The 13,558-nt window shown below is 48.2% G+C and overlaps 1 protein-coding gene and 2 long non-coding RNA genes across 5 annotated transcripts in view; 1 reads left to right on the top strand and 2 right to left on the bottom strand.

Annotated features, from left to right (window-relative positions):
- The window catches only part of STAT3 (signal transducer and activator of transcription 3), a gene marked incomplete at its 3' end in the record, with an annotated part of 39,811 nt that extends 32,497 nt beyond the window's left edge, over nt 1-7,314 (top strand). The window contains exons 18-24 of one of the 3 annotated variants that reach the window (XM_080979326.1): nt 318-370; nt 471-565; nt 1,483-1,622; nt 2,635-2,847; nt 3,485-3,527; nt 4,021-4,133; nt 5,042-7,314. In XM_080979326.1, coding sequence (XP_080835452.1) covers nt 318-370; nt 471-565; nt 1,483-1,622; nt 2,635-2,847; nt 3,485-3,527; nt 4,021-4,133; nt 5,042-5,100 — 716 coding nt within the window. Of the gene's footprint in view, nt 1-317; nt 371-470; nt 566-1,482; nt 1,623-2,634; nt 2,851-3,484; nt 3,532-4,020; nt 4,134-5,041 lie in introns of those variants that run through there. The other 2 variants (XM_080979325.1, XM_080979327.1) reach the window with 2 other exon arrangements.
- LOC308462149 overlaps nt 1-13,558 on the bottom strand; it is a 182,916-nt gene that overhangs the window by 14,509 nt on the left and 154,849 nt on the right. The gene's annotated exons all lie outside the window — the stretch shown is intronic.
- LOC308462143 lies at nt 5,678-13,259 on the bottom strand. The gene is made up of 2 exons (XR_013979003.1): nt 12,849-13,259; nt 5,678-12,212 (listed from the first exon to the last, which is right to left on the bottom strand). It is a non-coding gene; the product is annotated as an uncharacterized lncRNA (long non-coding RNA).

Raw genomic sequence — 13,558 nt, 5'->3', positions numbered from 1 at the left:
TCCCCAGTGTACTTTGTGGCTGACAGGGGTGCCAACTTGAACAAAATATGTGGGGGGGGGGCAAGTAGGCCCCCTCCCCATAATAAATCACATGATGTGGTGCACGCATACCATTTGAATGGCAATGCCCAACAACTTTAGGGGTGCAGCCCCCTCAAATGGGGGCTGAAGGGGCCTTGGCCTCTATGCCTTGGCTCCAATGGTGGCTGAGGGGTGGGGATGGGTGGGATTTGAACCTGGCCCTTTAGGCCCTCGCCTGAGGCTCAGACCACTACACCAGCTCTCTTTAACGACTTTTCTTCCCTCTCACTCTACAGGCCCTGGCGTCAATTACTCCGGATGTCAGATAACATGGGCGAAGTTCTGCAAGGTAGGGGCTTCTGGAAAGCTTAGGTGCGGCCTTGGGTGGGGCCCAAGGTGCGCCTGCCGTTTTGTTCACGCGGGGGGAACCTTTGCTTTTATCGCTGCAGGAGAACATGGCAGGCAAAGGATTCTCTTTCTGGGTCTGGCTGGACAACATCATCGACCTGGTGAAGAAGTACATCTTGGCCCTGTGGAACGAAGGGTGAGCATCTGCCAGAGACGTTGCCGCTGTTGCCAGCATCTCTCTCTCCCCAAGAAGCCACTCTGCCTATCCAGTAAACAAAGAAGCCCTAACAAGTTGGAGAGCAGGAATGGGGAACATGTGGCCCTGTAGTGGCTGTTGGGCTCCCAGCTCCCATTATTCTTGATGGGAACATAGGAAGCTGCCTTACACAGTCGTACCTCGGAAGTCGAATGGAATCCGTTCTGGAAGTCTGTTTGACTTCCAAAACGTTCAGAAACCAAGGTGCGGCTTCTGATTGGCTGCAGGAAGCTCCTGCAGCCAATCAGGAGCTGCAGAAGCCCTGTTGGACATTCGGCTTCCAAAAATAGTTCACAAACTGGAACAGTTACTTCCGGGTTTGCTCCGTTCAGGAGCCAAAATGTTTGAGAACTAAGCTGTTCGAAAACCAAGGTACAGCTGTTCTGAGTCAGACCATTGGTTCATCTTGCTCAGTGTTGTCTACACATGGAGAGGCGGTGGATTTCCAGGAGGGGGCCTCTCTTCCCAGTTCTACCTGGAGATTGAATCTGGGACCTTCTGCATGCAAAACAGATGCTGTGCCCACGGCCCTGTAGATCAGGGTTTCCCAAACTTGGGTCTCCGGCTGCTTTTGGACAACAACCCCCATCATCCCTAGCTAGCAGGACCTGTGGTCAGGGATGATGAGAACTGTAGTCCGGAAACAGCTGGAGACCCAAGTTCAGGAAACCCCGCTGTATCTGGTGCTGAATTAGGGTTGATAGGAATCCATCCTTACCTGGAAGGATGCAGACTCCCCATCCCTGTGCTAACCTTCCAGGGGAACTTCTTGGTGGCTCCTGACGTTGGGCTTGGTGGGCCATGGGAAAGGAAAGGAAGCTAATAAAAACCTCATATTTCCATTCCTTCCTCCTCAGATACATTATGGGATTCATCAGCAAGGAGCGGGAGAGAGCGATCCTGAGCACAAAGCCCCCCGGCACCTTCCTGCTGCGATTCAGTGAGAGCAGCAAGGAGGGTGGGATCACCTTCACCTGGGTGGAGAAGGACATCAGCGGTAAGGAATGCCACTGCAGCTGCCTTATGCTTAGGGCTGAAGCCAGATCTTCCTTTTTATCTATTAATTACGTTTGCCTATGTGTAAAAGCTGCGTTCTTCTCAAGCCCATTTTCCTTTTTCGAATGACGCACGCACGTATCGTAGCAGGCGAGAAAAGGACACATTCTTCCTTGGAAAGAAAGGCCTCTGTGCTACCAGCAGTTTTTGTTAGCGCTCATATTAAAAATTGTGTTTGTAACAAGATCTGCCCTGTTAATTGTGTGCAGCTTTTTAGCCAATTAACCGTTTTTAGAACCCGGTTAATTGCTCACACGTTGCAGCCCTGCTTATACCAAATCCGGGTAAATCTCAGAGTACTTGGTCCAGACTGTTGTGCCGGTCAACGAAGGAATGAAGAACGCTGCCTTATACAGAGTCAGAGGTTTGGTCCATCTAGCTCAGTGATTTCTACACTGACTGGCAATGGCGCTCCAGGTACGTCAGGTGGAGGACGTTCCCAGCCCTACCTGGAGATGCTGAGAATTGAACCTGGGACCTTCTGCACACAAAGCAGATGCTCTACCGCTGAGCTATGGCCCTTCCCTCTTACGCAAATGTCTTTCTCAGCCCTGCAGAGATCCTTTAATCATTGGGATGGCATAGATTGAGCCTACATCGTTCTGCAGGCAAAGTATATGCTCTGATCCTAAATTACCCCATACTGACACCTCACTTCTTCCAGAAGTTGTACCGGTCATCAGTTGCACACTCCTAAGTAGCATTAATGGACATTCAGTGACACCATAGCAGCTCAGCCAATGATTAGGGGACAGGCCCATCAATGATGGTCAGTTTTTAGTCTGTCTTGTGTTTTAGAAATATTTTTCAACTACCTTGATTTGGTGAAGCTTTGCTGTTGATGTGACTCTGGTTCCCTTCATTTGAGCAAGAAATTGTGCTCCTGTTCATGCTATCCTTGCAAATAACAACTTTCCCCTTTGATCAAATCTCTTGTTTACCCTTTGCTGTAGGGAAGACACAAATCCAGTCAGTGGAGCCGTACACCAAGCAACAGCTCAACAGCATGTCGTTTGCTGAGATTATCATGGGCTATAAGATCATGGATGCCACCAACATCCTGGTCTCCCCACTTGTCTACTTGTATCCCGATATCCCCAAGGAGGAGGCTTTCGGAAAATACTGCCGCCCTGAGAGCCAGGAGCATCCCGAAGTCACTGACCCAGGTAGTTGTTGGCTTTCCGCGCTTGATCCAGCCCTTTGGTTCTCCACTTTACAGCGACATTTTTGGATTTTGGCTTTCTCCACAAAAAGGTCTCACGCTGCTAATCAATATGACTAGCATCCTCTACCACCCTCTCCAAAATGCAGGGGGCTTGGCTTGTTTATTTTGATTACATTCCCAGCTCTTCCTTTTGTGACCATAACGGGTTGGTGAAAAAAGCGAACAGATGGGAAGCCAGGAAAAAAGCCCGTATGAATTGTTGCCAATTGTCATTGTTGGCTAAAGTCTGGCTTGCAGCTTTTTAAAAACTAAAGAGGAGTGGAGGCAAGAACTTTTTCAAATTGAAGTTTGGCATGGCCACTGTGAGTTTTGTATTGTTTGCTGATGCCTCTGGAAAGAATATGCACGTTGCTAGTGGTTAAGAAGCCCCAAAAACAGCAGCAGCAGCAGCACCCACTCCCCTCTGGCTCCTACCATAGTTTGGGGGCAATTCTCAGTTCCCCTCTTTCCCCCCTCTCCCACCTTCAAATCCTCTCTATGGAGGAGTCATAGCATATTGAAGAGGAGATGCCCCTGCTGCTCTTCGGCACACACCAGCTTATCAAATACCTTCTCCTCTTTCCCCACCCCAAAAACAGGTGCTGCTCCTTATCTGAAGACCAAGTTCATCTGTGTGACCCCGTGAGTATTTCCCACGTTGAAAGGGTTGGGTGGGACTCCAGAGGTCCTGCACAGCAATTAGCTGGGGCTTCCTGAGAAGCCGAGCTCCCTCCCTCACCTGTGCTTTGGAAACAAGAGGTCTCTCTTCAGAAACAGATGAAGCACAGGTGAAAAAGTGCCCAGAGAGGAAGTGGTTCAATGCGCCGACCACCATGCCACTGCACCCAGTGCACAAGTGAGGAACAAAATCCCGCAGGCACCTCCTGTTAAAGATATAAGGCATAGAGAGAGAAGGAGGGATCAAAGTTACTAACACGCACAGCCACACACGTTTGCATAAAGATATAGGTTGAGTTTTATTTCGTTGAGTCAAAGCTCTGTACTCCATGGTGCAGAGCAGAGTTTGGTGGTTCTGGAGACCTTGGGGCTTTTACAACTTATAACTTGTACTTCCCTTCTGTACCCTCTCCTCTTTTTCTCTTACCCCCCCCCACTCCCCACGTGCCTTTCCCAGAACCACTTGCAGTAGTACTATTGAACTGCCTATGTCACCCCGCACCCTCGAATCTCTGATCCATTTTGGCAGTAATGGTGAGGGAGCAGAGGGGAACGCCAGTGGCCAGTTTGGTGAGTGTGTGGTCCGCAGTGCTGTTTTGTTTGGTGGAAGGGGGCGGGCTCTGCTCTCGTGCATCTCATTATGGAAAGGACAGGCCAAGGCTGCATCCAGACTGCCCTCTAGAAGCAAGTTACTGAAACTTGAGCTTTCAACCCTTGTCAACGTAGATTCCACAAGTCTGAGCGCCTCTGATTTCAGTGGATTGTGAGCAAGCATCATTCTCTCAGACACACCCTCCTCCTCATTCTCCTGCAGCTTAATTCATTGCCTTCCTGTTTTAATCAAACCACGGTTTCTTGTTGCGTCCAACCCAGAGAACTATTGTCTGAGCACTCCCTTTGAACTAGAATTGCAAACCACAATTTGATCCCAGCCAGAAAGGAATCCTCCAATGGTCGTGTTGTTGTTGGGAGCTGCACTGCCTTCTGTGCTGCCTTCCAAGAGCTCCACAGCAGTGGTGGGTGGGAGAGGACAAAGTGACGAGTGCGGATTTTTACCTTTGTGGAGTAGGCTACTTCCTACACCCACTCCATCCAGGTCAGCAAGTGGTGTTATTAGAGTTCAAGGACATGTTACAGTCATGCAAAAATATTTGGGTTGGAAAGGGAAGAGGGGGAGAGATAAGAGAGGCCATATCTGACCCTCAGGCCCAAGGTTCTCCAGCCCGGCTTTAAAGACAGTCTTTGGAAACATAAGGGCTTAGAGGCTTGCAGATCTCAAGGAACAGAATTCTACAGCCATATCTACAGTTTGTTTTGCTTATGCACGTCATTGAGGAATATGCAGAACCTTGAGCGTGCTGCAGGCTGTGAATCAGTCCTCTGTCCAGGAGATGTTGAACCATCTCTGACATTGGCAGGGATCCCTGCTGCAGCAACTGGATCCCATGCATTCAGCTCTCTTTCCGTATGTCCCACAGAGTCCTTGCAAGTCTTCGACATGGAGATGACCGCTGAGAGCGCCAACTCTCCCATGTGATTGGACTCCTCCTGGGCAGCTGATCGGTTCTGCATTTCCCTGGCACAAGAAACACCTTCTTCTTGCATTGTCGGATGAGCCCAATCGGCACTCAATCTCTGCCTCAGCTGGAGACGTTTGATTGTGGGTCCGTCGTGAGCCGCTTTCGAATACACCATCGCCAGCAGCTCCTTGCCTGAGCTCGTGTGACTGGAGGGAAAGCCCTGCTTAATTTTAGATGGGCTTTTTCCCCCCCCAGAAGAAAAAAAAATAGTTCTCCCTCATGTGTAAAAGCTACTTGTATAAGGGTATTTTCTGTTTGTCTTCGCTAGACCAAGTGCCTCTTCATGTCCACATAGCTGGCCTCCTGTACATGTTTGCTGCATGCCGCAAAAGGCTGCTTGTGCAGCTCACGCCAACTTCCAAGGTTTTTACCCAGTCTGTTCGACAAGCCGTGTTGTCAAGTGTAGGCAGGAGGGGAAGGAAGAAGAAATTGTGGGGGTATCATTCTTAGATATTGGTGCAAATTTTTTCTGTTTCATTGCCCACATTAAAGCTCCATTTCTCCCCCCCCCCCCGGCCCACCTCTTTTTTTAAAAAAAAAACAACTTGCCAAATGATGTGAAGGCGAACGTAGGCCTAGCACAGCAGCCCTTCAAGGTAAGATACCTGTGTTCCCCAGGGCTAGAGAAATGCCAGGGGCATTGGACACCTGTGCACACTTTGCACTTGGTTGGCAGCTCCGGGAATTTCTATTTTTAAAATAACTTTTTTTCCACCAGCTTTTGGCTAATTCCAATTTTACATTAGGGAACGAAGGTTGTTAGAATTATGTGCTCACCGTTAACGGAGCAATCCATGGTAGAAGTGGGGATTTTGACCCAGGTCACCCAAATTAGCGCTCAGTTCCTCCCCCCCCCCCTTCTTAGGCAGGGCTTCAGGTCATTGGGGACGGCGGAGAGCTCTTCTCTTTGGCCCTTAAGCCCAGATGAGGCAACCGAGCTGAGTCAAGAGCTCAACTGCTAGATTCACACTTGGAGATCTGTTCACTCCGGTTATCTTTCTTTTTTTTAATTATTATTTATTGCACTTTTATCCTGCCCTTCCTTGAAGGAGCCCCGGGCAGCATGCAAACCTCCACCCCTTCCTTTCCCCTCATCCTTTTATCCTCTCAACAACCTTGCGGTGTAGGTTAGGGATGAGATGGATTCCTTCTGTGAGGTAGATTAGTGGCAGCAATAGTCCTGAGCTTTCTGGCTACGTCAGGCTTTGCACCTGGTTCTCCTGATTCTAGCCACTGCACTCTCATCTTAACTGTTGTGTTAGGAGCAAAGAGGCAAAAAAAAGGTTCCTGCCAGCGTCTCTCCTCTCCCACCCCAAACCGCGCTTTGTTTGGCTTGCCCATTTCCTACGCTTTCCCGTTTTTTAATACTCTGGGCTGTAATATTTTTTATTACTATCTGCCCAATCATTCTCTCCACCTTCTAGGGCTTAAGCCTGAGCTATACCTAACGCTAGTCGGCTGTTGCTTGCCTGAGTTAACAATTGACAGTCCGGCATAGGAAAACTAGAACTCAGATGCTGATAATCTAGTTGTAAATCTCAGCTGTTGGGCTTGTGTGAGTTCATAGAATCATAGCCTTGTAGTGATGGGCGGGAACCCAAAGGAGTGAGGAATCACAGCTACGGATTCCTGCTTTGCAGGGGGTTTGGATTAGGTGACCCTTAAGGTCCCTTTCAGCTCTGCAATTGCCCAGTGGGCTCTCCCGGCGCCGAGGCAGAATAATGCAGCAAGTATTTTCCAGTATTACTTAGAGGCGTTGGCTAAAAAGGAGTCAGGTCATGGTCAGAGCTGTCGGACTGATCTCTTTCCCTACACCAGACTTCCTCAACCTGGAACGCTGGCTGGGGCTCATGAGAGTTGTAGTTCAGCAACCTTTGGAAGGAAAAGCAGGCCCTTGGTGTTAAGAAGAGAACTTGCCTCCTTCAGAAATGCCAAGCCTTAGAAAGTGTTCCAACTACTGCAAAGCTGTCCTCATTCCAAAATAGCTTATATACCCCAAGTTCTTAGTACCAAGCTTCACCACCGCCAAAAAATTCCTATTTTTTCCCCTCTATAGCTAATTGCTCCCCAGAGCGTAAATATCTTAATAGTATGTTTTGTATATTTTATTGCTGTATCTACAGGCTTTAAACTTTCTCTTAAATAAATAAATAAATGTCCTTAACACCACATTTCTCTGCTGGAGATGAAGCACTGGGTACTTGGTGTGTTTGTTGAGCTGAGAAAGCAGAGTGGCTTGTGTATGTGTGTGTGTGTGTGAGAGAGAGAGAGTCTGTTTGAAAGCAATTTGACTTGGAGATGAGATGAGACGGATCTTTTGTCCAAATGCATAGATGAGGGGCTGGGGTTTTTTTTCTGTGCTGTGGGGCCAAAACCGTATTGAGGTGATGAGTGGAACCCTGTCCGCAGTTACCTGGATGTAAGTCCCATTGAAATTGCCAGGGTTTACTTCAGAGTAGTTGTATAAACAAGATTGAACTATTTCAGGTGTTAAGTTTTGTTCATTTAACTATGTTTCTACCTCACTCCATTAACTTTTTACTTTTTAAAGGTGGTGGTGGTTTTTTCCGAAGAAGTATAAATGAGATTTTTTTTAAAGTGCTTTAGGTACACTTTTAGTAAGTTTTTTGTGTGTGTGTGCAGAAGATTTGGGGCACATCCACACCACAGACTTAAACTGGTTTAACAGCCAGTCCTCTTCCCAGGGAACTCTGGCGATTTTAGTTGTGTGAAGGAGATCAGAGATGAGGGGAGATTAGGAGACTTCCCAACTAAACTGTGCAGCCTGAATTTGTTGCTATGGGACTGAATCCCTCCTGAAAATAGCATCAGTCTGGAAGCACCCAGGATCCCACCCTTGTGTTTGTTGCATCATACTTGAAAAGGATGCCTCAAGTTTCTCATGCTGAAGCTATTCATGCATCCTGCCAGGTAGGGTCTCAAGTGCTAGTCCATAAATAAGCAAACAGAGGTTACTAACTTTTGGGGGGGGGGTGTTGGCACACTGTGAGACAGTGCTATGGGTACCACTCCCTCTGTTATTTCTCTTTTCCTAATCCCAACCCTGGGTCATTCTGTCCCAGGTAGACTGATGAAATACACACACACACAAAGTTTTTCCTCGGGGGAGGGGGAAGGTAAAAGATGGATCCAGCAGAATAGTGGTGAGGAACCTTCTTTGGCCCAGATCTTTATCTCCCCTCCACCACCATGGACCAACTTTGATATTTGAGGCTGCACAGGTCTGAATACAGCATCGTAGCATGGGGCAAGGTACATGGGTTCTTGGGGGCAAGGAAAGAAACCGAGGAGGATTTCATTGATTCTTTTTGAAGGCATCTAGTTTGCAGGTGTTTGTGTCTGCTTGTCTGGAGAATTGCAAGTGGCCACTACTGGGGCAGGGGGAGAGCAGAGAACCTGTAATGGGAAAGTCACACAGTTGTTTGGTGGCTATGATGCAAAAAGTAGAAAAAGCTAGGTAGATTCATCATCATCATCATCATCATTTGTTATTTGTACTCTGCCCATCTGACTGGGTTGCCCCAGCAACGCTGGGCGGCTTTCAACAGAGTATAAAAATACAACAAATAGAAAGGATGTCCGGGCCCCCCCCTAAGGTGTGATCTGATAAGGGGTGAAGCCCCTGGTTTATTATAAGTGTCTCCTTATAATAAACCATTTCCCCACCCCGATTTCCCAAGCTGTCATTGCCCATCATTTCTGATCTAGCAAAGCTGGAGAGGAACAAATTTTGTAAAAACCACTATTTTTGGAAGAGGTGAAGTGCTGCTCCCGTGTGGAGAGCTGGAATCACTGCAGCTATAATTTTGCGGTTGCTTCCAGGCAGACTGTAAGGACGGGCAAATCTCTTCTGTTTCGGTTCCTCATTTTTTCAACCTTAACATTCAGTTCTTCACGTTTGCATATCAGTCTGTGATTTACTTATTTTTAAAGAAAAGCCCTTGTGAAAATTCTTCAGCATTTCATTTCCCCATCATTTTCCTTACTCCCCCAAAACCTGATTTTCTGGGAAAGATGTGTATCCTGTCTGTCAAGAGCTGGTGTCATAAATAAATCACATAAAGTAAACTCTTCATTAGAAGAAACAAGATCAGCTCAAGAGCACCAGCCCAATGGGCACAGTAGCTCTTCTCAGTAGGTCTTGCCCCTATGAGGCAGTTGTAGGGGCTAGAGGTCCCTGCCTTCCCACAGCTGCCTAAATCGCCCCCTTCCAGGTTCTTCCAAGCAACCTGAGACTAGCCCTACAAATCTGTGTCTGTTCCTCCCTCTTCATACCACTTCTGGTCTTGGGAGCCCAGTAGGGAGGGGAGATTGTTGCCGCAAGAAGGGGGGACACCCTGGCTCCTTCAGCAGCCTGACTCATCTCTGCCTTTTGGCCCTGCAGCCTCCGCTTCTGCCTCTGATTATGGACTTCTTTCTGCCACAGACTCCCCCTGCTCACCAAACCCTGTTACCTCTTCAGCTTCTGACACCTGCTCCTCTCAGTCTTCTTCCTCTGGCCACTCATTGTTGTCTCGCCACCAACTCCCTGGCTCTGAGCCTTCTTCCCTTCAGGGTTCCCCAGCTGGTGCCTCCCACCATTCCTCTTTGTCTAGCCAGTCAATGACATCACCCTCTGCAAACCAGTCTGGTCTCGTCTTCCCTGAAGCAGGGTGGGAGCTCTGTCCAGACAGTCCTGGGGAAAGATTAAGCATTAGGCTGTTCTTCTTCCTCGTGCTGAATGAGTTTAATACAACCGCTATTGCAATTGAGCTTTAGCCACAAATGTGACCCGCACACCTAATAATAGTAGGAGGATGCAAAGCAAGGCAAGGAGCCTTTATCACTGCATACATTCCGCTCCCCAGATAAACCCTCAGGCACCTGGGTTAGATGCAGAGAGGATGGCAGAAGGTGGATAGAGGGACCCCTGTTGCTGGTAATTTGTTACGAAAGCTACTCTTGCACAGAGGGAAGATGCCCTGCCATGCATAGTTCAGAAATGGCAGTATCCAAAAGACTGCTGTTCAACCTTCCCAGGACACTCTGGAAATGACCTTAAAAGCAGCAATCCTGGAGCAAAGGTCCTTGCTATGTGAAACCAGCGCTGACATTGGTGGATTGAAATGCGACCAAGAACTCTTAACAAATTATATGCCAGTTACCAATGCCAGGGTGTCTGTCATCAAAAACTGCTTTGTGAATTACCACTGCTCAGTAGGTAGTCACCATTGGCTGTACTTTTCTGCATTTTAACTTCACATTTTATATTCCTGTGCACCCAGACATCTGTTTATGTATCTGCAATTTGGGATAAGGCTTTGTACATCTGATGAAGTGGACTGTCTGTAGCACATAAAAGAGGACAGCATAAAAAGTCTGCTAGTCTTCAAGGTGCCTCAAGACCCCTTTGTTGTTTTCTCTTCAAAAATGGCATTCCAGGGGGAAAGTAGGGCTAGCTGCCTCTGAGACAGGGAACAACCAACGTCTATCCCTGTCCCTTCCCCCAGCCTTCTGTTCTCTTATTTACAAAGGTCACGATCTCCCTACAGACAACAAGGAATCTGGGGGAGCAGCATCAGTAATGAAAGGATTAACTGATCACAGGGCCGGAGGCTGCAGGCGGCTGTCCCTCTCTCTCTCTCTCTCTCTCACACACACACACACACACACACACACACACAGTGATAAGTAGTGCAGATGTCTAAGGTGCAGCTGGTGCAGAATGCTGCAGCAAAATTGCTGAAGGAGGTGCCCTGCCTGTGCTGAAAGAGCTGCATTGGCTGCTGATGTACCACTAGGCCAGGTTTAAGGTATTCCTATGGGCATGTCATGACATGATCAACTTAGGGCCTCCAGGATCCCATTGCCTTGCATACTGTTGCCTGGTCACTTTGATCCTGAGGAGTGACCTTTATTGAGTATTGTCTTATGCTACTGAGGTTCATCTGGTATCCACTCAGACCAGGGCCTTTAGTGTGGTGGCACCTGCCCTTTGGAATGCACTTCCAGTAAATATCAGGAAGGCACCTACTGGAATTTTGAAACCTGCTTAGAACTCATCCTTGTTAGTGTACTGCAGACTTGAAATGATCCTTGCATAGTTTTGCCCCTAGCAACAAGTTTTCTCCCTGCAACAGGTCTTCCCCCAGCAACAGGGTTTCCTTAGCAACATACTTATTAATTAGACAGACTCCAAAGGGGAGAGAAGTGATGTGGCTGTTACTTTGCCCAGATGGCTAAAGAGCAAAGAGGAGAAATAATTATCTGTTACATAGTTTTACTTCATTTTCCTTAGACCAGTAGTTGTATAAGTTGTAGTAATTATTAATTAAATAATTTAAGCCAGTGGTTTTCAACCAGTGTGCCATGACACCCTGGGGTGCCTTGAAGGATGGTCAGGGTGTCCTGGGCAACACTGGCCTCTGTCCCTCTTTTCTTCCCTCCCTCTGATGCCTTCTTGTGTCTCTGCCTCCCAAGGGCTTGTATGGCTCTTTGTTGCAGCAGCCCTGGCTACAAGCTCCCCAGGTGAATGGTGCCTCTGGGGCTGGTCAGGGGGTGCTGTTTGCCAGGAGCTGAGGCAGCCTTGGACTAAGCAAGCAAGTGGGTGAGGGAGCCCAGCTAGCCAGTCCACCAGCCCTTGCTGTTGGGAATGGACAGGCAAGTCCCAGGCCAGAAGCCACCTCTCTTTGGGGCAGGGAGAGCAGCTCAGAGACCAGGGGTGGCATCAGTAGCTGCCCAAGGAGGGGAGAGGAGGCTGAGGGAACACTTCACAATGGAAGATGTTCAAAAAAGGATGAGAGGCTGCCAGCTCTGCAGGCAAGGGGTGACACAACTGGGCTCCTAAGCCCCACAAGGGTGCCTCAGAAAACATGTAGTTGGTCAAGGGAGCTATGGACTCTAAAAGGTTGAAAATCTCTGCTTTAAGCAGAACTGGAATGGGTGGAGAGTTTATTCCCATGTGGGAATTCACCAACAGATGAGCTGAACTGAGACAGAAGATTCTGGAAGACTTACTGGGTGACTCAGCTGACTGAAAAAAGAACCCGCAAATGATTGGCATAGTGCTCTGGCTGAAGGGCCAGGATACCCAAATCCTGTGAAATCACCCCAGGCTTCAATAATCACCCCAGGCCTCAAAACTGTCCAAAATGCCCTTTCTCTCTCCTAAAATCCACAGCTACAGCTTTTCTGTGGATTCTCACAAGATGCTGTTCCAAAGGCAAAATGTTATTCTTTTATCAGCATGAGAAGGCTTCAAAAAGCTAATGAATAGACTCTGTTCAAAGCAGGCCTGAGAACTGAATCTTATCTCATTCGGTTGCAACATCTTGGACATGCTGAACCACCAGGGCTCCTCGACCCCTTGGCTCTCATTCCCCTTTTCCTGGGAAGGGTGCCAGGAGTCCACAATAGTCCCAACATAGGAGCTTTCTGTTCATGCTCAGAGGAACTCATGGGGCAGGACTCCTGGAAAAGGAGGAGAAAAGGGGAGGGAACTGGAAGGGGTATATATGTTTGTGCACATGACTGTGAACCCGTGCATGCTTTTTGTGAACTATCACACTTGCTCCTTCTACCAGTTCACGCATGGTAGAAATAAAGCTTTTTCTCCGAAACTATTCCTTGAGTGTCTGTTGACTCCCACTTCCCTTTCCCGGGCGCAATATTTTTCCCACCCGAGGGCAAAGCCTCATAAGGCTACATGGCAACCCTGCTCACCCATGCTTTCCCCCAAGGGGTGATCTAGCTATGTTGAAGTATTAAATCTGATTTTTCTGGTGCATTTTGTATTTGTTTTATGGATGTAATTTTATTGCTGTTCGCTGCCATGATATTATTATTTTTCTTAATCTGGGAATTTTGACTGATTGAATGAATGAGGGCGCTACCTCAGTAGTGCGCAATTTGCTGGGGCCCAGGCCATTTACTTCCTGGGGTATGGTGGTAATGTCTGACAAGAAGCCATCCTCTCGAGGGCCCAACTCTTAGGAGCCAGAGGAGAAGAGCCCACTTCACTCCACACAATTCACCAGTTGCTGCATTTCCCATACCACCAGAATAGCATGCAGAGATGGACAGCAGCCCAGCTGCAGTGAATCCCACATTGTTCAGAATGATTACCCAAGGCTTGAGTTGCAGCGAAAGTCTTAGGCCATGGCCATCTCTGGCTATCTGAGGGAGCCATTTTGGAAAACAGTTCTCGGAAGAGAACACCCTGGGGCTCACTGTGGTCCTTCCCACATCCAGGTTTCCCGCTTTGAGCTGCTCCCAGGCATTATGGTTGGTGCCTGAGGTAGAAAATGTACAAACGGCAGCTTTCCTCAACTAACTGACGCAGGGCCCAATCCACTAGGGCGTTCCCACCCACGCACTGCATTGGAATGAATAGGAGCTATGCGAAAGCTCCTTGGT

The sequence above is a fragment of the Podarcis pityusensis genome (assembly GCF_964106645.2).
Source record: "Podarcis pityusensis genome assembly, chromosome: 13".
In the NCBI taxonomy this organism is placed as follows: Eukaryota; Metazoa; Chordata; class Lepidosauria; order Squamata; family Lacertidae; genus Podarcis; species Podarcis pityusensis.
This window is presented reverse-complemented; position numbering and strand designations above follow the sequence as displayed.